Source organism: Mobula birostris, chromosome 1, assembly GCF_030028105.1.
Source record: "Mobula birostris isolate sMobBir1 chromosome 1, sMobBir1.hap1, whole genome shotgun sequence".
Classification (NCBI taxonomy): domain Eukaryota; kingdom Metazoa; phylum Chordata; class Chondrichthyes; order Myliobatiformes; family Myliobatidae; genus Mobula; species Mobula birostris.
In genome coordinates, this window is record NC_092370.1 from 159,192,582 (window position 1) to 159,218,039 (window position 25,458).

Genomic DNA, 25,458 nt, shown 5'->3' on the forward strand with positions numbered 1-25,458 from the left:
CCAATTTTGTCCCTTTTCCTCTTAACATATCTGTGGAAGCCCTTAGGATTCTCCTTCATCTTGTCTGCTAGAGCAACCACATGCCCTGTGTTAGCTCTCCTGATTTGATTTCCTTCTCTTGCATTTCTTATGCTCCTCATTTCTTCCTATCTGCCTATACCTGCTATGCACCTCCTTTTTTTTCTTAACCAGAGTCTTAATATCGCTTGAAAACCAGGGTTTCCCAAAACCTGTTATCTTTGCCTTTTATGCTGATAGGCACATGCAAGCTTTGTAGTCTCAAAATTTCACTTTTAAAGGCCTCCCACTTAATAAGTACATCTTTTCCAGAAAACAGCCTGTCCCAGTCCTTTCTGATACCATCAAAATTGGCCTTTCTCCAATTAGAATCTCAACTCGAGGTCCAGACCTACTCCTTTCCATAATTACCTTGAAGCTAATAGCATTATGGTCACTATAGGCAAAATGTCCCCCTACACAAACTTCTGTCACCTGCCTTGTATCATTCCCTCATAGCAGATCAAGTATCGCACACTCTCTTTCTTATTCCTCATTTCCATCCATAAAGCCTCACTAGACGAGTTCTCAAGTAGGTTCTGACTGAGCACTGGCCTGACAATTTCCCTGACTAGTAATGCCACCCCTTCCCACTCTTATCACATCTAAAACAACGAATCCCCTGTATATTGAGCTACCAGTTTTACCCCTCCTACAACCAAGTCTCACTGATCGCTCCAATATCATAAATCCATGTGTTGATCCATGACCTGCGCACACCTGCCTTAAATAATCTTCAGCTCAGGACACTAGTCGCACCATGCTCAACCGTTTGATTCCTGACTTTGTCTGAGGTCTTACCAACATTAGCCTCCACAGCTGCTAGCTGATCTGGCATTCTGCTTCCCATCCCCCTAGTTTATCCTACTCTGTACAGTGCTAGCAATCCCTCCCACTAGGATATTAGACCCCCCTCCAGCGAAGATACAAACCATCCCTTCTGTACATGTTCCACCTTCCCTGGAAGAGAGCCCAATGATCTAAAAATCTGAAGCCCTTCCTCCTACACCAACTCCTTAGCCATGTGTTAAACTGTATGATCTTCCTATTTCTGGCCTCAATCCTGAGATCACAACCCTAGAGATCTTGCCTTCCAACTTAGCACCTAACTCCCTGCACTCACTTTGCAGAATCTCGTGCCTCTTCCTATCTTTGTATTTGGTACCTATATGTACCACATCGTGCAGATGAAATCATCAAGGACACTGGAGTTCCCCCTGCCTTTCCACATCCTGCAAAAGGAGACCTCATCTATCCTGCCTGGCATCTGATTTGGACTATGGGATTAATGGATTTGTGGCTAAATTTGCCGATGATACAAAGATAGTTGGAGGAGTGGGCAGTGTTGAAGAAACAGAGAGCCTGCAGAGAGTCTTAGATAGTTTAGGGGAATGGGCAAAGAAGTGACAAATCAAATACAATGTTGGAAAGTGTATGGTCATATACTTTGGTGGAAGAAATAAACAGGCAGACTATTATTTAGATGGGGAGGGAATTCAAAATGAAGAGATACAAAGGGATTTGGAAGTCCTTGTGCAAGATACGCTAAAGGTTAACCTCCAAGTTGAGTTGGTGGTGGAGAAGGCAAATGCAATGTTGGCATTCATTTCTAGAGGTATAGAATATAAGAGCAGGGCTGTGATGTTGAGGCTCGATAAAGCACTCATGAGACCTCACTGTCATTCATTCTTTGGGGCGCTCCTGTTTTCCTGGATGTTTGCAAAGGAAAAGAATTTCAAAATATATATTGTATACATTTCTCTGATATTAAATGTATCTTTGAAACCTTTGAGAGGATTGGTATTAATATCTCTTCCCTGCTGACAATCAACACTGGTGCACCTCAGGGATTTGAGCTGAATGTGTGAGCTACCCATGACTGTGTGGCTAGGCATAGCTCAAGTGCCATCTCTCAATTTGCTGATGATATAACCATTGTCGGCAGAATCTCAGATGGAGGCGAGAGGGCATATAGGAGTGAGATATACCAGCTAGTTGAGTGGTGCCACAGCCACAACTTTGCACTCACTGTCAGTAAGACTAAAGAGTTGATTATGGACTTCAGAAAGGGTGAGAACACACACCAGTCCTCATAGAGGGATCAGATGTGGGGAGAGTGAGCAATTTTAAGTTCCTGGGTTTCAATATCTCTGAGGATCTATCCTGGGACCAACCTACTGATGCAGCTATAAAGAAGGCAAGACAGTGGCTGTATTTCATTAGAAGTTTGAGGAGATTTGATTTGTCACCTAAGACAATCAAACTTCTACAAATATACTGTGCAGAGTATTCTGACAGCCTGCATTACTGTCTGGTATGGGGAGCTACTGTATAGGATTGAAAGAAGCTACAGAAAGTTGTAAAATTAGTCAGCTCCATCTTGGGTCCTTAGTATTCAAGACATCTTCAAGGAGTGGTACCTCAGAAAGGTGGCGTCCATCAGTAAGGACCCCCATCCCTCTGGACATGCCCTCTTCTCATTGTTACCATCAGGTAGGAAGGACCTGAAGGCACACACTCAGTGATTCAGGAACAGTTTCTTCCCCTCTGCTATCTGATTTCTAAATGGACATTGAACCTACGAACACTACCTCACTTTTATTATTTCTGTTTTTGCACATTTTTAAATTTAATGTGCATAGATACACTTACTGTCATTGATCTACTTATTTATTTTTTCCCTATATTATCATGCACTGAATTGTACTGCTGCCGCTAAGATGATGAAATATGGTGATACTGTACCTGATTCTGATTGATCGATGTTCAATTGGCAAAACTCTTGCGAAGCACTACTGTTTAATGCATTTCACAAGACCATAAGACCTATATGAGTCATCTCTTCCCTTACTCTCAGTTTCTGATTGGTAGTTGTTCAAACGCTGAAACTTCCACAAAGCGCTGCTTTTTACTGCACACATGCAAATGTGTGAGTCACCTCTTTTCTTGCTCACAATCTCTGACTGACTGCTGTGCAAACACTGAAGTTCCAGTGAAGCAATGCTTTTTAATGCACACTCACCGACTGTGAGAGTCACCTCTTCTCTCGCTCCCAATCTCTTGATTGGCTGCTGTTCAAATTTGATCTGTATTTCATTTAACTACATAATTTGTTTCTCAGTTAGTCTTTTTTAAACCTTTTAAACTATTTCTATGAAACTTCAGATAATTGGGGCGGCTGCACAAGTGGAACAAAATATACTGATCCCAATTAATTGGAATCCACTGTATTTCAAAAGTACTTCAATGTCTGCAAAGTGCCAGTAAGTCATTCTGAGGTTACGATTAACACCTTGTATAAGATTCTCACTTTTCCCAGACTGGAAACCCTGCTGTACATCACAAACACTGTTTATTCTCTATGTCAAAGGTATCCTTACAAGAGTACACTGCAGTCAACCCCAATGCATCTGCATTTTCCAGCAGCATTCACAGGTGAGTGGCTGGGTTGTGAGGCCTGGGTGCTACTTCCCCATCACTAACCCAGTGATGTTGAAGTCAACGATGCACAGTGGTGCAGATAATAGAGCCCCTACCGTACAAATCCAGTGACTTGGGTTCAGTCCTGGCCTCCAGTACCTCTGTTGAGAGTTAACATGTTTTCCCTGTCACCACATGTATTTCCTCTGTGGGCTCTGGTTTCTTCCTACACCCCAAAGATATGCAGGTTGGTGGGTTAACTGGCCACTGTATATTTCCTTGAGTGTTTCAGCGTGTGGTGGAAGATAAGTGCATTGATGTGAATGTGGGGATTAGTGTAAATGGTAGCTGATGTTCAGTGTAGACTCAGTGGGCCCAGGCTCCTGTTTCCATGCCATATCTCTCTATGACTCTATGACAGAGAGCACAAAATTGAGGAGATATTTGGAATCTACTCTGGAATTGTCTGTAGTTTAGAAACAACAAAAGACTACAGATGCAACAAAACAACACCTGCAACACTTGGCCCCTGTCACCATGTCTCCTTCCACTCCACTCTCTCCATCTGCCCCTTATGCCACAACTCATTATACTGGCTTCCCTCTGTTCTATTCCCCTCTGCCCTCCCACACTCCTCTCTTTATCCCATGATTCACCTTCCTCTCCTATCAAATTCCATCATATTCAGCCCTTGTCATCTCCACCAATCAGCTCCCAGCTTCTAGCCCTATTCTATCATGCCCAGTTACATGGATCCACCTATCACCTGCCAGCTCTCGCCCCACCCCTTCCTTCTCCTCTTTCTACTGACCATCTCCCTATATCTTTCAGTTCAGAATAACGGACTTGACCCAAAACATCACATGTCCAATTCCCCCCACAGATGCTGCTGATTCATTTCATTCCTCCAGTGGTTTGAGAATTGCTCATAATTTATTGGTTTAACCTGTTGCACAAAATTTTATGCAGCAATTTATCAAAAGTTTGGGAAATTAGCGTTAACTTCAATATTTTGTGACCTATCCATTGTAATCAAGCTGTGTTCATTTATGGGTAAATAATGGCCTACCCAAAGCCAAAGCTTTGGCAAAATATTATTGGGTTCAAGGGAAAGAATCATGTGCTCAGGCTTTCAACCCAAACAAAGGAAACCAAAGGCATGAATGGCAGACTGGGAAAAGTGGAAAGACAAAGACCATCTTTTCCAGAAATATGATGTGCTTTGCAACAAAAATACATCTCTTTACAGAAACACAAGTGGTCCAGGAGACCAAAGAGGCAGCAGGTGCTGGAACCCAGAGGAAAAGATAAACTGCTAGAGAGTAGTCAATGGGTGACGAAGCAATTGTAGAGGCAAAAGGAAAGTCAACGTTTTGGGTCAAAGCTCTGCATTAGGGCTGAGAATGCAGGGGGAGAATGACCATGAAGTGAAAGGAAGCTGTGAGACAGAGGCTGGGAACTGATAAGTGGCTAGTACATAAAAGCGGAGGGAATATCAAATCTAATGAAAATACTTATAAAGTTTTCAGACAAAATAGGAAGTCCACAGACCACATTTGTTTTTGAATTCGTTGAAGAAATGACCAAGAAATTGATAAAGGAAGAAAAAAAAGTATATGAGACTAAACAGTCAACACGAGCTTCCGTAAGTATGTAAAAGTGAAAGTACAAGTGTGCAATTTAATATTCCTTATAGATGAAGATAGAAAAAAATAACAGAAATAAGGAAATAACAGAGGAATTAGATAAATAATTTGTATTATCTTCCCAGAAGTCACCAAAATCTTTTGAAGTATCAGAAAACCAAGTATCCAGAACTTATAAAGTGAAAGAGATTAGTACCATTAAAGAAAAACTACTAGATACATAGGTTCATAGGCCTGAAAACAGGAAAGTCCCAAAGACCTGATAGAATTTTGAAAGAAAAGCAGAAAACGCTGGAAGATCTCAGCTAGTCAAGCAGCATCTGTGGAAAGGGAAAGTAGTCAATTTTTTGGGATAATCAAGTTTCCTCAGACCTGGGTGAAGAGTTTTCAAAGCACAGAGTGACTTAAGATCATATGGTTGGCTTGACGAGGTTGGGAGAAGTACAAGTGAATTGCTGCTTCGTCTGGAATGACTGTTGAGTCCTTGGATGATGGTGTAGGAAAGAGGTGAAAAGGAGGTGGAACATCTGCAAGTGCCATGGATGGGAAGTGGTGGGTAGTAACAGAGAGGGGCCCAGTGAGTCACAGAGTGAGCAGTCCCTGCAAAATACAGAAAGGTGAGAAGAGGTGAAGATGTGACTGTTGGCCGGATCATGTTGTAACAGGCAGAAGTTACACCCAGAAAATGTGATGAATCAGATGCAATTACTATGTTTAACAGGAATTTAAACAGACCTTGATATAGGAAGGCACTGAAAGATACAGATCTAATGAGGGCAGATAGGATTAATATGGATGTACAATACAGTCAGCGAGCTGAAGGGCCGTTTTCTGTCCTGTGCCACTCTATGATTAATGAAAATAATGGAATAGCGACTGACCTGTTTAAGAACAAGTGGCAAGCTTTTGGTAACTGGCTGTAGATTGGTGTTTCATCTTTCTTCTTGAGTAGTCCCTTGGAATTGAGGAATTGTTTCCATTCCAGTTCTGAGGAAGCTGACGAGATCAATGTGGGACCAGCAGGTTCTGCTACAGACAGGCACTAGGTTTTGATTGGGTGGTTGGTTCAGGTGGAATCCACCAACTCTGTTTGATGGGTAAGCTCAAAGTCCTCTGTGTCATCACAAAATGCTCCTGCTCCACAGGCCATGAGTTCTTTGCTGTATTTCCCCAATTTCGTAACCTTTCCAAATTTGAAATTTGAATTGAGTTGTGGAATCCAAATGTTAAAATTGTCTGGTAGTTTGCACTTTGTTGTGCAAACAAACAATGTCTTCTAATGCGTGGAAAAATGCTGCTGATCCCTGCTTTATTAATGCACTCTAGAAAGATTTCAATGCTTATAAAACATCTTGAACTTATGGAAGAGATTACATAAATCTAAGTGTTTGAATTAGTAAGGCCCCAACGTGACTCTGGCCCAGCTTGTTGGCTGTTTCACTGAGTGGTTACTTTGGATAACACTGCAGCATACCAGAAATGACACAGTCCAGATAAAGGCATTCTTCAACTGAATGTAGCATTCCTGTTTCCCAGAGTTTATTCACTTCAACCACATCAGATCCCAATCCAAGCATAACATCTCTGAGCAGGCTTGTGCCTGTACTTCTGCACTTTATCTTTGAAACCAAAATCTGGACTTTATGGACCACATGCTGTAGTCTTCCAAATTCTTTCCGATGTCTGTAGATACTGTTATCTGATGGAAATATTTTAGTGCAGAATGATCTTAGAGAAGGGATTCTTGAAAAATGTTGTATAATCTTGGCTGACACTTCAATGCCATACTGAGAGAGTGCTACAGTGTGAGAAGTGCCTCTTTTCAAGTGAGATATTCAAGTAGTCATCCTTTCATTTCATTACCTGCAGCGAGGTGGCATTTCGAGTTTAATTAATGTGCCGTTGTTCCATCAAAAAGTTTGTACATTCCTTCCAATACTCCCCTTCCTTCTGTGAGTGACATTAAATCTGGAAGCCATCTTATTCCTCAGATAGACATTGAATATCCTAGGGTATTATGCAAGAAAGACCTGGGTGTTCTCTGCAATAATAGTTGTCTTTTAGTTCAATAAAAAACAGATAATGTTGGAAATACTCAGAAGGCCAGGCTGAATCTGTGAGAAGAGAATCAGAGTTAATGTTTCAAACTGAAAACCTTTTGTCAGATCTGAGACAGAGACAAAGGAAGCTTGTTAATTTGCAGAAAGGATGGGGGAGGGGATCAAGTAAAAGCAGTGCCACCATTAGGATGTTAACTGTTGCTTTTCCAAATTGCTGCAGCTTGATCTGCTGAGTATTTCAAATGAAGTCAAGTTTCCAATCAAATATTTCTTTGCTAAAATTAAAGTAGGAAATGCTCCTGATGCTTAGCAGGTCAGGCAGCATCTGAGGAGAGGTTGACAGAGGTAATATTTCAAGTCGTTGGCCTTTCATCAGAACTGAAAAAGTGAGAGAACAAACCTGTTTGAAGTTGCAGAGCGTATGAGGGGCGGAGATATCAACGTGTGTGTGTGTCTGTCACAGGTTATTAGAGACCATTACCGAGTCCTGTAGAATAGTTTCTTTCACATTCTCTGCACCTCCCCTTCTCATCCCATATTTTAGAGCCTGTGATAGATCGCCATTTTACCACATACTTAGTCTCCAATCCAATACTTCTCTGCAACTTAAAAAGTGCACATTTTTCATTTTTCCATTTCTGATGAAAGGGCATCGACCTGAAATATTAACTGTTTCTGTCCAGAATGAGGCAGTGTGGGTGGGTGGGTGAGTTGGTGGGGAAAATGGAGGAAATTATCGGGCTCTAACAGATTACTATGGACATTCTCTCTGTTCTGTATAACCTCCTGCACAATTTAAAATAAATGAGTGAAACCTAAAGGCACACATACAGTGATTCAGGAACACCTTCTCCTCTGCCAACCAATTTCTGAATGGACATTGAACCCATGAACACTACCTCACTACTTTTTTACTTCTGTTTTTTTTGCACTACTTATTTTAACCTAATAATAGACATATATATTTAATGTAATTCAGTTTTATTTCTCTGTATATATTTATCATGTATTTCATTGTATTGCTGCTGTAAAGTTAACAAATTTCACGACATATGCCAGTGATATTAAAGTTGATTGTAATTCTCATTCTCCTTTTCTCCAATTCTGATGAAAGTTATTGCCCTGGTGTTTCTCCATTTGCAGATGCTGCTTGACGCGCTGAGTGCTTCCGGTATTTTCTGATTTTTTTTCCCCCTCAGATGTAGGGCACAAGCAGATTTGTGCTCTTTGATTATCATCTTGCTTTACCCTGATCTATTTTCACTCTATTTTCCTCATTCATGAAGGAAATTCAAGTGTCATCCTTGCCCATGAGGTCAGAGAACCAGTTCTGGGGCTGTGCTAACTTCTTCTACTTTTACCGGGACAACAACACGAATTGGATTGTAAGCACAGGAGTTCAGCAGACTTGCTGATGCTTTGCGTGGTCACTGGTAAGAAGGTGGCAGACAGCAGGTCTGGACATTCAACTTCACTCTCCTTGATGAGCTAAGACCTTAGAGCTGCCAACATGGAGTGATAGCTGTCACTTACTTTCAGAGCAGAAGGTGACTGAGTGGATGACCTTTGGAACCTCTCTCTACTGTTCCCTTGGAACCTTTATGCCAGCGAGCAGCCTCCACTATCAATGATTTGGGCACTGCCAACATTGTTTTTACTGTACCTTGATAGTTAGAATGCTGGAGGTCTCTGGCTGAGTGAGACCTGGGGAGGACAACGGTACAATCGTGCTATCAGTGAACTGGATTCAATCCGAACCATGGAAGCTACCTAAGTGAAGTTTGCGCGATTTCCCTCTATAGGTTTCCTCTGGGTGCTAATGTTTCCTCCTACGTTCTAAATTAGCCACTGTAAATCACTCTCGTTGAGGTGTTTGGCAGGAGATGGGGAGGAGTCAATGCACATGTGAGAGACAATAGGTTGTAGGGAAAGAAGTGTGGGGATGGGACTGATGAGCTTGAGCCAAAAAGCTGGCATAGACCCAGTGAGCGAAAAGGCCTGTTCTTGTGTTATAAGGAAAAAACTTTAAAAATATAAAATCTAACTCTTTCTTATTCTGAAGTGGCTAGGGTTGCAGTGGAAAGTTGGGGGTAGCTATGTTGGAAGTCTTGTTAAAGGAAATGCATCTGCTCAGAGTGCTGAAGTTGGAGGTGAGACAGCGTGCGCTCATTCTCTGCACAAAGAGCCATGGGACTCAAACTCATTGCCACCTGCCCATGAAAATTTACCTGTGGGCAGTCATAAAGTACCTTGTGTTCCTACTGCCTCTGTCTGATATTACTTTATTACAGAAATCTGTCAATCAAATCTGTTCCAGTTAGGACTTGGTTTAGCTGTGAAAAATAACATTTATAAAGCAACACACATTGGCAGAGTCCTTTACTGGTTCTGCAAGTGGTGATATTCATTCTACAAAATCACACAAAGAATTATGAAGTTGTGCGTAATTGTTATATTCCGATTCAAATAGAATTAAATACTGAAAAGGCTAAAAAAAAAGTTCTATCCATTCAAATTAAACAATCTATTTGAAACCTAGTTATACATTTGGCAATAATTATCCATGCAATCACTTGTACAAGGTAGGTGCTGAACTTGATTTGAAAAATCATTTTTTGCTGGGGGCTAGTTTTACTTGTGCTGTAGATGAAATTCACTGAACTGTGGAAGTTTGATAGGCTTAATAGGGGTAGCCGATCAGCCAGCGCTGTGGCTATTTCTGTCAGCTAAGTTACTGGCAGAGAGCAGCTGGATGTTCTGGCCCTTTGAACAGACCTTCAGATTCCTGATGGATTCCCTATTCTAACCCCAACCCTTGTGTTTTCCTCACTCAGAACAGAGGCATGGAGTTATACAGGATTGAAACAAGCCCATGGGCCCACTGCGGCTTTTGCAGCCATCTATGTTAACCATGCTTACCTACATTTGTATATTAATTCTGTATCTCTCTATGCCTTGCTTATTCAAGTACCTGTACAGATACCCCTTAAATGTTCTTCCTGTTCTTACCTTTACACCTGACCCAGTAGCTCACATCAGGTACTAACTACGTTCTGTGTGAAAAATTTATCCCTCGGATCCCCTTTAAACCTCCTCCCTCTCACCTTAACCCTGTGCCCTCAAAGCTTTAGGCACCCCTGCCATGGAAACAGACTCTGGTTAGTTACCTTATCTACGCCTCTCATCATGTTATTTATCTCTATCATGTCTCCTCTCAGCCTCCTTTGCTCCAGGAAAAACAGACCTAGCATTTCCAATCTCTCCTTGTAACTCAAACCCACCAGTCCAGGCAACATCCTTATGAATCTTTTCTGCACCACCCCTAGCTTAATCACATCTTTCCTGGTGTTTTGACCAGATCATCTGTATTCTTTTTGCTAAGATGTTCCTCCTAATCCAAGGCCAATGACAGCATTATAATATTCCCAGTTTTGGAATACAGCACAAATTTCTTTGTGGGCTGCATGAGGGAAAGAGAGTTCTCAGACTTAGGTGCTTACTAGATTAAAAGAAATGTATCCCTAACCAATGTAAAGGAAAGGTAAAACGTTCTCATGGCATTGTCTTTCATATGAAGTTAGCAATAAAAGATATTTCGGATAATTAAATAAGGGGGAGAAACTCGGTGTAAGTGACAGCACTGGTTCAGTTCAGCAGCCAGTGAAGTATCAAGCCTTACATATCCTAATAAATATTTGGTTTTTATCCATCCTTACATTGAACTAATTTCTGTCCGTGAAGTCATGTACACAAAATAATTCCTTGTACAATTTTGAGTTAGCCTCTGCAGTTCATGACTTGCAGAGATGTCTGTTTCTCTGCCTTTCCTACTTTTAACAATTCCTTTCCAATTACAGTGATGTAGTTGATAGAATTGCCGCCTCACAGCACCAGTGACCTGTGTTTCATCCTGGGCTCGGGTGCTGTCTGTATAGAATATTTACATTTTCTCTGTAATCTCATGAGTTTCCACTGTGTGTCCTTGTTTTCTCCCACACCCCAAAGATGCGTGAGTTGGTGGGTTAGACACTGTACATTGGCCTTGGTGTGTAGGTGAGTGGTAGGATTTGGGGGATGTTACTGAGCATGTGGTAGAGAATATTTTAAAAGATGAGATTAATGTCGGGTTAATATAAATGGGTGGCTGATGCTCAGTGAAGACAGTGGATCAAAGAGCCCTCTGACTGTCTGGCGATCATTTATTTTCCAAAGCATGCCATGGGCTATAACTGGGAAGACGCATGAGCAAAAATCAAAATGATTTAACAGAAAGCAGAAAGAATTACAAGGAAGTTGCCAGGTTAGGGAGAGGTTAGCCAGCTAGGTCTTTATTCCTTGGAACGTAGGTGAATGAAGGGTGACCTTATAGAAGTGTTTAAAATTACGAACAGCATATGTAAGATGGGTGTTAACAGTCTTTTCACCAGGATGGGAGAATCCAAAACTAGGGGCCATAGGTTTGAACTGAGCGAAGAAAGATTTAAAAGGACCTATGGGGCAACTTATTCACACAGAACGTGATAAATTTATATAGAATGAGTTGCCAGACAAAGTGATTGAAGCAAGTACGATAGTATCATTTTAAGAAGTAACTGGATAGATATATGGAGGAGCAGAATTTAGAGCAGGAGTTCCCAATCTGGGGTCCATGGGTCCATGGCATAATAAGGGATGGAAGCCCCTGGCTTAGAGAGACATGGGCTATATGCAGGAAATGGGGATAGCTGGATGGGCACCATGGTTGGTATGAACTCAATGGGCCAAAAAGCCTGTACCTATGCTGAATTGCTTGTGACTCTATGATCTACGGGACAGCTTCTTTCTACAAGCCATTAGACTTTTAAATTCATATGTCTGTACATTGCAACGGAGTCATAATGCAAAAATTTATACTCCCTCATGTTGTGGGATGGATGTAAGATTTTAAATAAATTCTAATCTATCAGAAGCTGACAGAAAATCTAGCAAGAAGCAGAAGCAGTAGTAAGCAAGACCATTTACAAGGATGTTGCCAGGTCTAGAGGATCTCAGTTATAGGGAGAGTTTGACTTGGCTCGGTCCTTATTCCATGGAACGAGGAGTGACTTTATTTGATGCTTTCTTGATTTGAGGACTTGCTTGATGCTTCCAGGATCTATATTGTGTGTGCTTGCACAAAGCATTGCCAAGTTAACGTTGCTGCCTCTCAGTTCTGGCACTGAAGAGGTCATCTATTTTGGATATGTCTTTGATATTCAGAGGAAGTGATCCCTTTTTATTTGCCATGTGATATCTGGGCATCACTCAATATAAAATTTCGCCTCCTTGTTATCAAGGAAAGTGCTAGGCGGAATCTCTGAAATTCTGCATATTTTTAATGGATTCGTGATTAGTTTTATTTACAGTGGGTTCTGGGTAATTGGGACACACCAGGACCATTTTGGCTGCCCCAATTAGCCGAAGATTCATGGAAATAGTTAAGAGGGTATAAAAAAGACAAACTAGTTTAACTAACAAATTATGTATTTAAATGAAATACAAAACAAATTAGAACACTACCAATACTACTACTGTATTATAAAACTATGTATTAGTTCTTAATAGTTATCATCAGAGGAATTCATCCAGTTGCTGTGTTCCTTAGATTGACTGCAGTAAACAAAATCAGTGCAGACACCTAGTGTAGATAATGGACTGCCTTCATACAATGCTTTCGACAATTGTATCCTCCAAATCTTCATTTTCATTGTAACATTCAAGATGGTTGTCAATACCTTAAAATTTTTCATAGTTCCCAACTTGTTAAGGTAGTGAAATCATTTCATTTTCACTCCCAGACATTTCTGGCTTCTCCAAGCTCAATGCTCGGAGATGCAGTGAGCAAAACCGTTCTGAATTGTCTTACTGCTTATTTTGCGCCAACTGCCAGTAACAAAAAAATCACTGCTTTTTGAACACAGACACACAACTGACACTCCCTAAAAACTGTTCTCTCTAAGCACGGTGTGGTGTCTGAACCACACAAGCACATGCGACTGATGCTGATTAGAAGCCATTCGGCAAGTCTCCTGTTCCAATTAAGCAGCATAGTGACCTAAATAAACAGCTGACCTGATTACCCGATGGCCCAGTTAACCAAAATCCACTGTATTTGGTGGTGATTTTGCATACATTTAACTTTTTATATTTGTCTGGATCTATATTAATAAAGTTTTTAATTTTTAAAAATTTTGTTAGAAGATATCAGATTATGTAGATGATGGTTTTGAGGCAAGAGAAGCAGAATAAATGGTGTAAAGGTAGTAAAGTAGAAGGGCTGAAATGTGTGTACCTCAATGCAAGAAGTATCAGGAACAAAGGTGATGAACTGAGAGCTTGGATACATACATGGAATTATGATGTAGTGGCCATTACAGAGACTTGGCTGGCACCAGAGCAGGAATGGATTCTCAATATTCCTGGATTTCAGTGCTTTAAAAGGGATAGAGAGGGCAGAAAAAGGGGAGGAGGGGTGGCATTACTGGTCAGGGATATTATTACAGCTACAGAAAGGGTGGGTAATGTAGCAGGATCCTCTTTTGAGTCAGCATGGGTGGAAGTCAAGAACAGGAAGGGAGCAGTTACTCTATTGGGGGTATTCTATAGGCCCCCTGGTAGCAGCAGAGATATAGAAGAGCAGATTGGGAGGCAGATTTTGGAAAGGTGCAAAAATAACAGGGTTGTTATTATGAGTAACTTTAACTTCCCTAATATTGATTGGCACCTGATTAGTTCCAAGGGTTTAGATGGGGCAGAGTTTGTTAAGTGTGTCCAGGATGGATTCCTGTCACAGTATGTGGACAGGCCAACCAGGGGGAATGCCATACTAGATCTAGTACTAGGTAGTGAACCGGGTCAGGTCACAGATCTCTCAGTGGGTGAGCATCTGGGGGACAGTGACCATCGCTCCCTGGCCTTTAGCATTATCATGGAAAATGATAGAATCAAAGAGGACAGGAAAATTTTTAATTGGGGAAGGGCAAATTATGATGCTATAAGGCTAGAACTTGCGGGTGTGAATTGGGATGATGTTTTTGCAGGGAAATGTACTATGGACATGTGGTTGATGTTTAGAGATCTGTTGCAGGATGTTAGGGATAAATTTGTCCCGGTGAGGAAGATAAAGAATGGTAGGGTGAAGGAACCAAGGGTGACAAGTGATGTAGAAAATCTAGTCAGGTGGAAGAAGGCAGCATACATGAGGTTTAGGAAGCAAGGATCAGATGGGTCTATTGAGGAATATAGGGAAGCAAGAAAGGAGCTTAAGAAGGGGCTGAGAAGAGCAAGAAGGGGGCATGAGAAGGCCTTGGCGAGTAGGGTAAAGGGAAACCCCAAGGCATTCTTCAATTATGTGAAGAAAAAAAGGATGACAGGAGTGAAAGCAGGACCGATTAGAGATAAAGGTGGGAAGATGTGCCTGGAGGCTGTGGAAGTGAGCAAGGTCCTCAATGAATACTTCTCTTCGGTATTCACAAATGAGAGGGAACTTGATGATTGTGAGGACAATATGAGTGAGGTTGATGTTCTGGAGCATGTTGATATTAAGGGAGAGGAGGTGTTGGAGTTGTTAAAATATATTAGGATGGCTAAGTCCCTGGGGCCTGATGGAATATTCCCCATGCTGCTCGACGAGGTGAGGGAATAGATTGCTGAGCCTCTGGCTAGGATCTTTATATCCTTGTTGTCCACGGGAATGGTACCAGAGGATTGGAAGGAGGCGAATGTTGTCCCCTTGTTCAAAAAAGGTAGTAGGGATAGTCCGGGTAATTATAGACCAGTGAGCCTTACGTCTGTGGTGGGAAAGCTGTTGGAAAAGATTCTTAGAGTTAGGATCTCTGAGCATTTAGAGAATCGTGGTCTGATCAGGGACAGTCAGCATGGCTTTGTGAAGGGCAGATCGTGTCTAACAAGCCTGATAGAGTTCTTTGAGGAGGTGACCAGGCGTATAGATGAGGGTAGTGCAGTAGATGTGTGAGGCATTTGACAAGGTTCCATATGGTAGGCATATTCAGAAAGTCAGAAGGCATGGGATCCAGGGAAGTTTGGCCAGGTGGATTCAGAATCGGCTTGCCTGCAGAGGGCAGAGGGTCGTGGTGGATGGAGTACACTCAGATTGGAGGGTTGTGACTAGTGGTGTCCCACAAGGATCTGTTCTGGGACCTCTACTTTTTGTGCTTTTTATTAACGACCTGGATGTGGGGGTAGAAGGGTGGGTTGGCAAGTTTGCAGACGACACAAAGGTTGGTGGTGTTGTAGATAGTGTAGAGGATTGTCAAAGATTGCAGAGAGACATTGATAGAATGCAGAAGTGGGCTGAGAAGTGGCAGATGGAGTTCAACCCGGAGAAGTGTGAGGTGGTACACTTTGGAAGGACAAACTCCAAGGCAGAGTACACAGTGAATGGCAGGATACTTGGTAGTGTGGAGGAGCAGAGGGATCTCGGGGTACATGTCCACAAATCCCTGAAAGTTGCTTCACAGGTGGATAGGGTAGTTAAGAAAGCTTATGGGGTGTTAGCTTTCATAAGTCGAGGGATAGAGTTTAAGAGTCGCGATGTAGTGATGCAGCTCTATAAAACTCTGGTTAGGCCACACTTGGAGTACTGTGTCCGGTTCTGGTCGCCTCACTATAGGAAGGATGTGGAAGCATTGGAAAGGGTACAGAGGAGATTTACCAGGATGCTGCCTGGTTTAGAGAGTATGCATTATGATCAGAGATTAAGGGAGCTAGGGCTTTACTCTTTGGAGAGAAGGAAGATGAGAGGAGACATGATAGAGGTGTACAAGATAATAAGAGGAATAGATAGAGTGGATAGCCAGTGCCTCTTCCCCAGGGCACCACTGCTCAATACAAGAGGACATGGCTTTAAGGTATGGGGTGGGAAGTTCAATGCGGGTATTAGAGGAAGGTTTTTTACTCAGAGAGTGGTTGGTGCATGGAATGCACTGCCTGAGTCAGTGGTGGAGGCAGATACACCAGTGAAATTTAAGAGACTACTAGACAGGTATATGGAGGAATTTAAGGAGGGGGCTTGTATGGGAGGCAGGGTTTGAGGGTCGGCACAACATTGTGGGCCGAAGGGTTGTATTGTGCTGTACTATTCTATGTTCTATGTTCTATGGTTGATCACACCCAGACTCGACAGTGCAGTCTCCTCTATTTTAATTTATTATTTTATTATTTTACCAGTGCCAGTTTACCCTTCGCAAATAGAAAGATATATTTTGTTTAGGTCGATGACCTACCCAATAAACTCAAGATAGATACCTACTCTCTCTCTGTGAACAAGTGGCTCTTCCCCCACCGCCCCCCCCCCCCGATTTCCTCCTACATCCCAAAGTTTGTTCATTGGTAACTGTAAATTATCCCTTGTGTATGTGGATGAGTGGAGAATCAGGATCAGAGGAGTGGTGGGCGTGTGAGAGAAAGGAGGTGACAGGGAAATAACTGGAGGAATGAAACTAGTGAGAATGCTCTGAGAGCATAAATGTAGCCTTTCCTGAAAAATAAGTACAAGATATGAGCAATCTGATCACTCTGAGATGTGATTCTACCAATTAGATTCGGTAGTGGGACATACTGATAGCTGCCTAAGCCCCAGCTCCTAATGTTTTGTATGTGGAGTAGGTTGACACACTGGAGCTTGTATTCTCAGGAGGCACCTTTCATACAATAGAATGAGGGGTTTGTTATTCCACGCAATGGAGTAAAACCTGGTAAAGAGCCTGAGGTAAAGGGTGCGAAAGGCAGATCATGGTCTTAACAATTGAAAACACGTCTCCTGATGCTTAACAATCGTGGGTGATCAAGAGGAATGCACTGCCAGGTGAAGTGATAGAAGCAGATACGATAGTAATGTTTAAGGAGCATTTAGGCATGTGGACATACAGGAAATATGTTCTTTATGCAGGTGGGTTGGACTTGTTTAGATTAGTATCAAGGTTGGCGCCAACACTGAGGGTGAAGGACCTGTTCCAGTGGTTTACTGCTTTATCATCTTTCTCCTATGATAAGGAAAGGAGATATTGGAAAGCAAGTAAGACAGTGTATATAGTTAACTGGAACCACTGTACATCAGTGGGTAGGGGATTTAGAATGTGTTGGGCCACACAACTGAGGAGTGGAACAAGTTCAATTGGCAGGGAGTGAAGGCTGGGCCTAGACTAGCTAAGAAGTAGTCAAATCTCAAGGAAACAAAGGCTTACACTGTTTCAACAATGTCATATCTATAGGTGAAGTGTGTGGATCATAACTCAAGAGTGTGACAGTTTTAGTAGAGGGTAACTTTGGAGACTCGCATTAAGACACATAAGGTTTGGAACCTTGCACAAAACCCAGGCGAGGGCCTTTATTATTTAAATACTAATACACTGCCATAGTTGATCTGGGATGTACTGTATAGGGGAAGCTACATCTTGTTTATTGTCATGCTCTTTCACTCTCCTGTCCTTGACTTTTGAAGAATCCTGTGTGGCAACATTGATAGTTTGTGCCCAGAAGTGAAGAAACATCCACAGTATGACAAATCATACCGAGCATCACTGGCATTAACGTTACATTCCCAACACATTCTGCAGCAAACAGAGAGCTGTTGACAAGTGGTTGGAAATTATTCCACAGTTCTACAGAGCTGTGGTTACATTGTACCTGGAGTACTGTCAGCACTCTGGGAAGGATTAGTATTGGAAGAAGTGCAGAGTAGATATGTCCTGGATTATGAGGAGTTTATCTACAAACCAAGGTGGCAGTGTAGAACTTAGAAGGTCAACAGATGATTTGAAATATTCAAGTCATTAAATGGAAGTTATAGGTAAATGAGTAGGTCTTCTTTTGGCCAGGGCGTTTATCTCTAGAATAGTACTGTGAAACAGAAACAGAGCAGGTCTAATATCACTGGCACGAGTCATGAAATTTGTTAACTGAGCAGCAGCAGTACAATGCAATACCAGATAATATCGAACAAATAAATAAATAATTACACTAACTGTATATATGCATATTGAATAGTTTAATTAAAAATAGTGCAAAAACAGAAATAATATATAATAAAAGTGAGGTAGTGTTCATGGGTTCAATGTCTATTCAAGAATCAGATAGCAGAGGGGAAGAAGCTGTTTCTGAATCACTGAGTATGTGCCTTCAGGGTTCTGTCCCTCCTTCCTGATGGTAGCAATGAGAAAAGGGCATGTCCTGGGTGAAGCACGTCTTTCTGCTGTGAAATTTGGAAATCATCCTGCATGCAAATGCTGTAGGTTTATTATCGTCATATATACTGAGGTACAATGAAAAATTTTGTTTAGCATACCATCTATACAGATCATTTCATTGCATCAGTACATTGAGATAGTACAAGGGAAAAATAATAGTAATGCAGAATATGATAGAGGTGTATAAGATGATAAGAGGCATAGAAAGAGTGAACAGCAAGTAAATTTTTCCTAGGGCTGCAATAACATAATTAAGAAGACATAATTTTAAGGTGATTTTAGAAAATATAGACGGGATGTCAGAGGTAGATCTTTTACATAGCCAGTGGAGGGTACATGGAATGTACCGCCGGGGTGATGGTACAAGCAGAAACATTAGGGACATTTAAGAGATCCTTGGGAAGGTGGATGAAAGGAAAATGAAGGGCTATGTTGGAGGGAAGGGTTAGATTGATCTTGGAATAGGTTAAAAGAGTCAACACAGCATTGTGGGCTGAATGGCCTATGCTGTGCCGTACTGTTCTATATTTTAATATAGTGTCACATTTATGGATAAAGTGCAGGCATACAATAAGGTGCATGTCCATGACAAGGTAGATCATGAGGTTAAGAATCTATTTTATCGTATTAGGGGAGCATTCATTAGTCTTATCACAGCAGGATAGAAGCTATCCTTGAATCTAGTGATGTGTGTTTACAGGCTTATGCATCTCCTGCACGATGGGGGAGACAAGAAGAGAGAATGTGCAGAGTAGGAGGGGTCTGTGATTAAGCTGGCTGCTTTATAGAGGCAGCAACAAGTGTAGACAAGGACCACAGAGGGGAGACTGGTCTCCATGATGAGCTGAGCTGTGTCCACAGTCTTCATCGTTCCTTGTGGCTTTGGACAGAACAGTTACCATTCCAACCTGTGATATATCTAGATAGGATGCTCTTTGTGATGCGTCAATAAAAATTGGTGAGGGTCAAAGAGAGCATGCTGAATTCTTTAGGGAATTTGCAGTTCTTTTCAGAGTGCAGCCATTGTTAATAGGGCATTTATAGTCTTACATCTAGAACTAATAGACTTTAGTTGAAGAAAAGTCTTCAGGGATGTCGGACAAAAGTGGGCATATATTGCATTAAATTGTTGATGAGAAGCCTTCTCTTCTGATGTTCACTTGAGGTATTTCTTCTGGACTGTAAATTCATAATTTTCAAAATAGCTTGAAGGTGGCAGAAGGAATTACGAGCAGCTTCCATTTCTATTATACTTCCTGCAGATTTGGCCTTACTCTTTTGTATTTAACTCATCTTACTTTCTCCTTTGTTCTTTTTTTTCAGATCATTGTTGCCAAGTCTCCACTTGCTCCGTTTGCCATGTTTGATTTCACCATTCAAAATTCAGGCCTTATTCTTCAAGGTAGGAACTACTCTACTGATACAGATATATAAGCTGAAATGGTTTTCATAGTCAATAATAAATTATCTGGTACTTTTTCTAATTGAAAGGTCACGATATTCTCTTTATCTTTATTGGCAGTAGTAATTTCATGCCTAAAGGTGCAATGGATTCTTTATTCAGTTTTGTACGGAGGCAGTGTTACCAGGACAACATACACAAAATGCTGGAGGAACTGGGTTAATAGATGCTGAGAAACTATAGTTGCTGAAAATTAATCATTTCAGGTTCAGAATGTCATTCCTTCAAGTGTTACAAATTGTTGGTTTATTAAAAAAATGGGAAATATGAGGGAAAAAAGTTTCCTCTCCATTCTGACTTCAATTGCTTCTTATTTTTTATCTTGTATTTGAATTAGCAGCGAATTCACTCCTTCAAACTGGGGCTTTCTTCTCAGCCCATGTGCTTAATTTCCCAATTCTGAAATATAATTGTTAAAAGACACATCCTGTTCCTTGTCTTGCTCACTCAGGCCATGTTGCTATGTTAACAGCTCAGCCAGTGAAATGGCAATTGTGGAAAGAAAAACAATTAACGTTTCAGGCCAAAGATTCTTCATCAGAACTGAAAAGGAGAGAAAACAAGTTAGTGTAAAAAAGGACCTAGTACTTTCCCAACATATATGACGTAAAAACTCTTCTTTAGCTTCCAGCCAGGTACAGGTGTTGATTTCAACCGACATTTTGATGACAAACTCCACCATTTTCATCAGGGATAATGCCCAGGCACGTCTAGTCCAGTGGTATATATACTCAACTCCCATTGTCCATCCCTCTTGATTGGTTAGTCCTCAAACAATCAGGTTTCCACTATCCAGCTTGTTTAAAATTGTATTTCAGTTCTTACTTAGAGCGAGACCTTTGGCTTTGTTAAAATTCTTATTCTCTAGTCTTATTTCAGTGGCTTCCTTCACCAGGTGTTCACAAAAGCCATTGGCACAACACAGTAGTTTTAGTGCCACCAAAATCAATTGCGAATACAGCCAATTTCTCTGGGTAATCCAAACAGATACACCTCCTGTGCTCCTTGATGCAAATTTCCACCGTACCTGGCCAATATACGCTGCTCCGCATTCACAGGGAATCCTGTAAACACCAGCTGTCCTGAATCCCAGGTCATCTTTGACCCGCATAAGCTAGGATTTGGGCTTCCTTACGGGTTGGTGGGTGGTATTAATCTGATATTTCTTCAGGATCCTGGTGATCCTTTTAGAGACCGTGGAAAATTAGTGAAGGCAGGCAGTCATGACGGGTTCCTCCTCGTTGTTAGGTTTCCTGGAGAAATCAGCAGTAGCAGAACATTGCGTACGCAATGACCACAGGACAACAACAACGACCTCAACAGAACAAAACTACTGTGTCGTGCCGATAGCTTTTGGGACTGCCTGGTCCCAGCTGGAAGCCCGAGAAGAGTTTATAAGTTAGTTTAAGTCAGGAAGAATGGGGAGACCAATGTGTGGAACAAATGAAATGGTATGTTAGTAATAGGGCAAAATGGTAGAGAGCCATTGACTGAGCAGTTAGGCTCTTTTGTGTAATGTGTTGCTAGCGTTGTATAGTCTTTTTATATATTAATTCAAGGGATGTTGGCTTTGCAAGCTGAGCTAGCATTTAATTGCCCATCCCTAGGCGCTTTACAGAAGTTGTGGTGAGTTGCCTTCTTGAATTACTGCAAGTCCTTGAAATGTGGGTACACCCACAATGTTATTAGGAAGAGATTTCAAAGACTTTGACCTAGCAATGATGAGGAAATGGCAGCGATATATTTCCAAGTCAAGATGGTGTGTGCCTTGCAGAGCAAGCCCCATGCTTTGTCCTTCTGGCTGGTAGAGATCATGAGTTTGGAAGGTGCAGTCCAAGGAATCTTGGTCGATTGCTCAGTGCATCCTGTAGGTAGTACAGACTGCTGTTACTGTGCATCAGATGTGGAGTGATTGAATGGTTGTGAATGGGGTACCTATCAAGCAGGTATCTATGTCCTGTTTGGTGTTGAGCTTAAGTGTAGCTGAAGCTGCACTCATCCAGGCAAGTGAGAGTAATCCATCACAGGCCTGACTTGAGCCTTATACACAGTGGACAGGCTTTGGGGAGTTAGAACATGAGTTACTCCCTGCAGTTTTCCTCATTTCTGATCTGCTCCTGTAGCCATGTGTATGTGGCTCATAGAAACATAGAAAACCTACAACACAATACAGGCCCTTCGGCCCACAAAGCTGTGCCGAACATGTTCTTACCTTAGAAATTACCTAGGGTTACCCGTAGCCCTCTATTTTTCTGAGCTCCATGTACCTGTCCAGGAGTCTCTTAAAAGACTCTATCGTATCATCTGTGGTGGCCAGTGCTATCATGTTTGCTGTTGTGTGCTGGGGCAGCAGGCTGAGGGTAGCAGACACCAACAGAATCAACAAACTCATTCGTAAGGCCAGTGATGTTGTGGGGATGGAACTGGACTCTCTGACGGTGGTGTCTGAAAAGGGGATGCTGTCCAAGTTGCATGCCATCTTGGACAATGTCTCCCATCCACTACATAATGTACTGGTTGGCCACAGGAGTACTTTCAGCCAGAGACTCATTCCACCGAGATGCAACACAGAGCGTTATAGGAAGTCATTCCTGCCTGTGACCATCAAACTTTACAACTCCTCCCTTGGAGGGTCAGACACTCTGAGCCAATAGGCTGGTCCTGGACTTATTTCCATCTGGCATAATTTACATATTATTTAATTATTTATGGTTTTATATTGTTATATTTATACTCTATTCTTGGTTGGTGCAACTGTAACGAAAACCAATTTCCCTCGGGATCAATAAAGTATGTCTGTCTGTATCCGCCTCCACCACCGTCACCGGCAACCCATTCCACGCAATCACCACTCCCTGCGTAAAAAACTTACCCCTGACATCCCCTCTGTATCTACTTCCAAGCCCCTTAATACTGTGCCCTCTCATGCTAGCCATTTCAGTCCTGGGAAAATGCCTCTGACTATCCACACGATCAATGCCTCTCATCATCTTATACACCTCTATCAGACCACCTCTCATCCTCCATTGCTCCAAGGAGAAAAGGCCGAGTTCACTCAACCTATTCTCATGAGGCATGCTCCCCAATTCAGGTAACATCCTTGTAAATCTCCTCTGCACCCTTCCTATGGTTTCCACATCCTTCCTATAGTAAGGTGACCAGAACTGAGCACAGAACTCCAAGTGGGGTCTGACCAGGGTCCTATTTAGCTGCAACATTACCTCTTGGTCCTAGACTCAATTCCATGATTGATGAAGGCCAAGGCACTGTATGCCTTCTTAACCACAGAGTCAACCTGTGCAGCAGCTTTGAGCGTCCTATGGACTCGGACCTCAAGATCCCTCTGGTCCTTCAGTTTAGTTTCTGATCAATGTTAACTCCCAGGATATTGATAGTGAGGATTCAGTGATGGTAATGCCATTAAATGCCAGGAGTTGAGAGGTGGATTTTCTTTTGCTGTATATTGCCACTGGAATGCAGTAGCTTTGAGTGAATTTTCTTTGCCACCTACCAGCCCAGGCCTGAGTATTGTCCAGGTTTTGCTGCATTTGGATGTTGACTGCTTCATTATTTCAGAAGTTACAAATGGTGTTGAACATCGTGCAATCATCAGCAAATATCCCACCTCCTGACCGTACAAGTGAAGTAAGGTCATCGATGAAGCAGCTGAAGATGATTGGACTGAAGACACTACTCTAAAGAGCTCCTGCATAGATGTTCTATGACAAAGATGATTGACCTCCAACCATCTTCCATTGCACTGGGTATGATTCCCACCAGTAGAGATTTTTCCCAAAAACCCAGGGTTTCTTGATTCTATACTCAATCAAGTGCTGCCTTAAGGTCAAGAGCTGCTCCTCTCACTTCACCTTTGTAATTCAGCTCTGTTGCGAATGTTTAAATTAAGGCTGTAATGAGGTCAAGAGCTGAGTGATTTTGGCAGAACCCAAAATGAGTTTCTATGAAAACAACAGGAATTCTGCAGATGCTGGAAATTCAAGCAACACCCATCAAAGTTGCTGGTGAACGCAGCAGGCCAGGCAGCATCTGTAGGAAGAGGTGCAGTCGACGTTTCAGGCCGAGACCCTTCGTCAGGGTCTCGGCCTGAAACGTCGACTGCACCTCTTCCTACAGATGCTGCCTGGCCTGCTGCATTCACCAGCAACTTTGATGTGTGTTGCATGAGTTTCTATGATCAGGTTTGTTTTTGTAGATCCATTTCTAACAAATAATTGAGTTTCTTCAAAAAAGTAAGGTAAGTGCTTAATATTTTTGATGTTCTGATTCTTTTTTTTGAATAAAATATTTCTAGAAATTTTACTCCTGGAAACTCCAGTACCATCTTGGAGAGATTGACAGCTTCAGCTGAGACTAAGTGTTGGTAGGTGCATTCTAACTGCAACCATTTCATGCTTTTCTTCAAGATATTCTCCCTCCTTCCATTTCCCATTTTCTAGCAGGAATCAAGAGTGCTGCTCGGGGATTCTGATGATAGTTGTAATATACTAACACTGAAATAAGCAGACTGAGGGCTTGCTATAGTGTGTACGTGTGTGTGCACTTTTCAGTGAAGTCATCCTGGCCATTACGGAGTCCAAGCTTCCGGTTAAACAAGCAGCATCTCTGATTTTGTTTTCATTTAAAAGAGCTGTGCTGAGACAAACTGTCAACAGCCCACTGGGACTCAGTTGTTGCAGTTCTCTCCCTGATTGCTCTTTCCGTTTGAGTTGAAACGTTTTCCCTTCACAATGGCTAGTGATCAACTCTCTGTTTTCCACCTTGATATATGCTGTTGGAAAATAAGAGTTAAACAAAAATTCAGTCATTTGCTACCTACAGGGCTTTTAGTTCTTGAGATTCATCTCCTACCTTCCGAAATCCAGACTCTTTTGGTTTAATCTGAAGTGCCATATAGCAGAGAAACGGGCACTATATGTTTCCCCTTATATTCCCATCAGCTCAACCCCACCCCCCAACCCGCACCCCAACTCAGCTGCTGCCACACACCAGTAATTTTACAGTGGCCAGTTCACCTGCCAGCCCACATATCTTTAGTAAGCGTGATATGGAGCACCGGATGGAAATCCACGTGATCACAGGGAGCGAGCGCATACTCCACACACCGTTCTGGAGACTGCTATCAAGACATGGTGACTGGAGTTGTGACTGGCTGGAGGAACTTAGCAAGTCAGGCTACATCAGTTGAAGTTCTGAGTTGAGATCTTGCCTCAGGAATGGATATATTATATGTTTTCAAGTCAGAATTGTGTGCATCTTTGAGGGAAGCCTGGAGATAGTGGTACTCCCATGTGCACGTTGCCTTCGTCCTTCCAGGCCCAAAGGTCACTCGTTTTTGAAGGGTTCTCAGAGGAGCCCAGGCAAGTAACTGTAATACATTTTGAAAATGGTACACACTGCAGCTATAATGTGATTGTGGTGGAGAGAATGAATACTTAAGGTTGTGGATGGAGGAGTAATCAAATAGAAAATTTTGTCTTGGGTGATGCCAAGCATCATGAAGTTATTGGAGCTGTAATCATCCAGATAAGTCAAGATTGTTCTATCACACTCCTTATTTGTTCCTTGTG

At 42.0% G+C, this 25,458-nt stretch overlaps 1 protein-coding gene across 6 annotated transcripts in view; it reads left to right on the top strand.

Moving 5' to 3' along the window:
• rad51b (RAD51 paralog B) overlaps positions 1–25,458 on the top strand; it is a 698,841-nt gene that overhangs the window by 435,261 nt on the left and 238,122 nt on the right. For all 6 annotated transcript variants that reach the window (XM_072264949.1, XM_072264932.1, XM_072264958.1 and 3 more), the window contains one exon: positions 19,732–19,810. In XM_072264949.1, the coding sequence (XP_072121050.1) occupies positions 19,732–19,810 (79 nt within the window). The remainder of the gene's footprint in view (positions 1–19,731; positions 19,811–25,458) is intronic.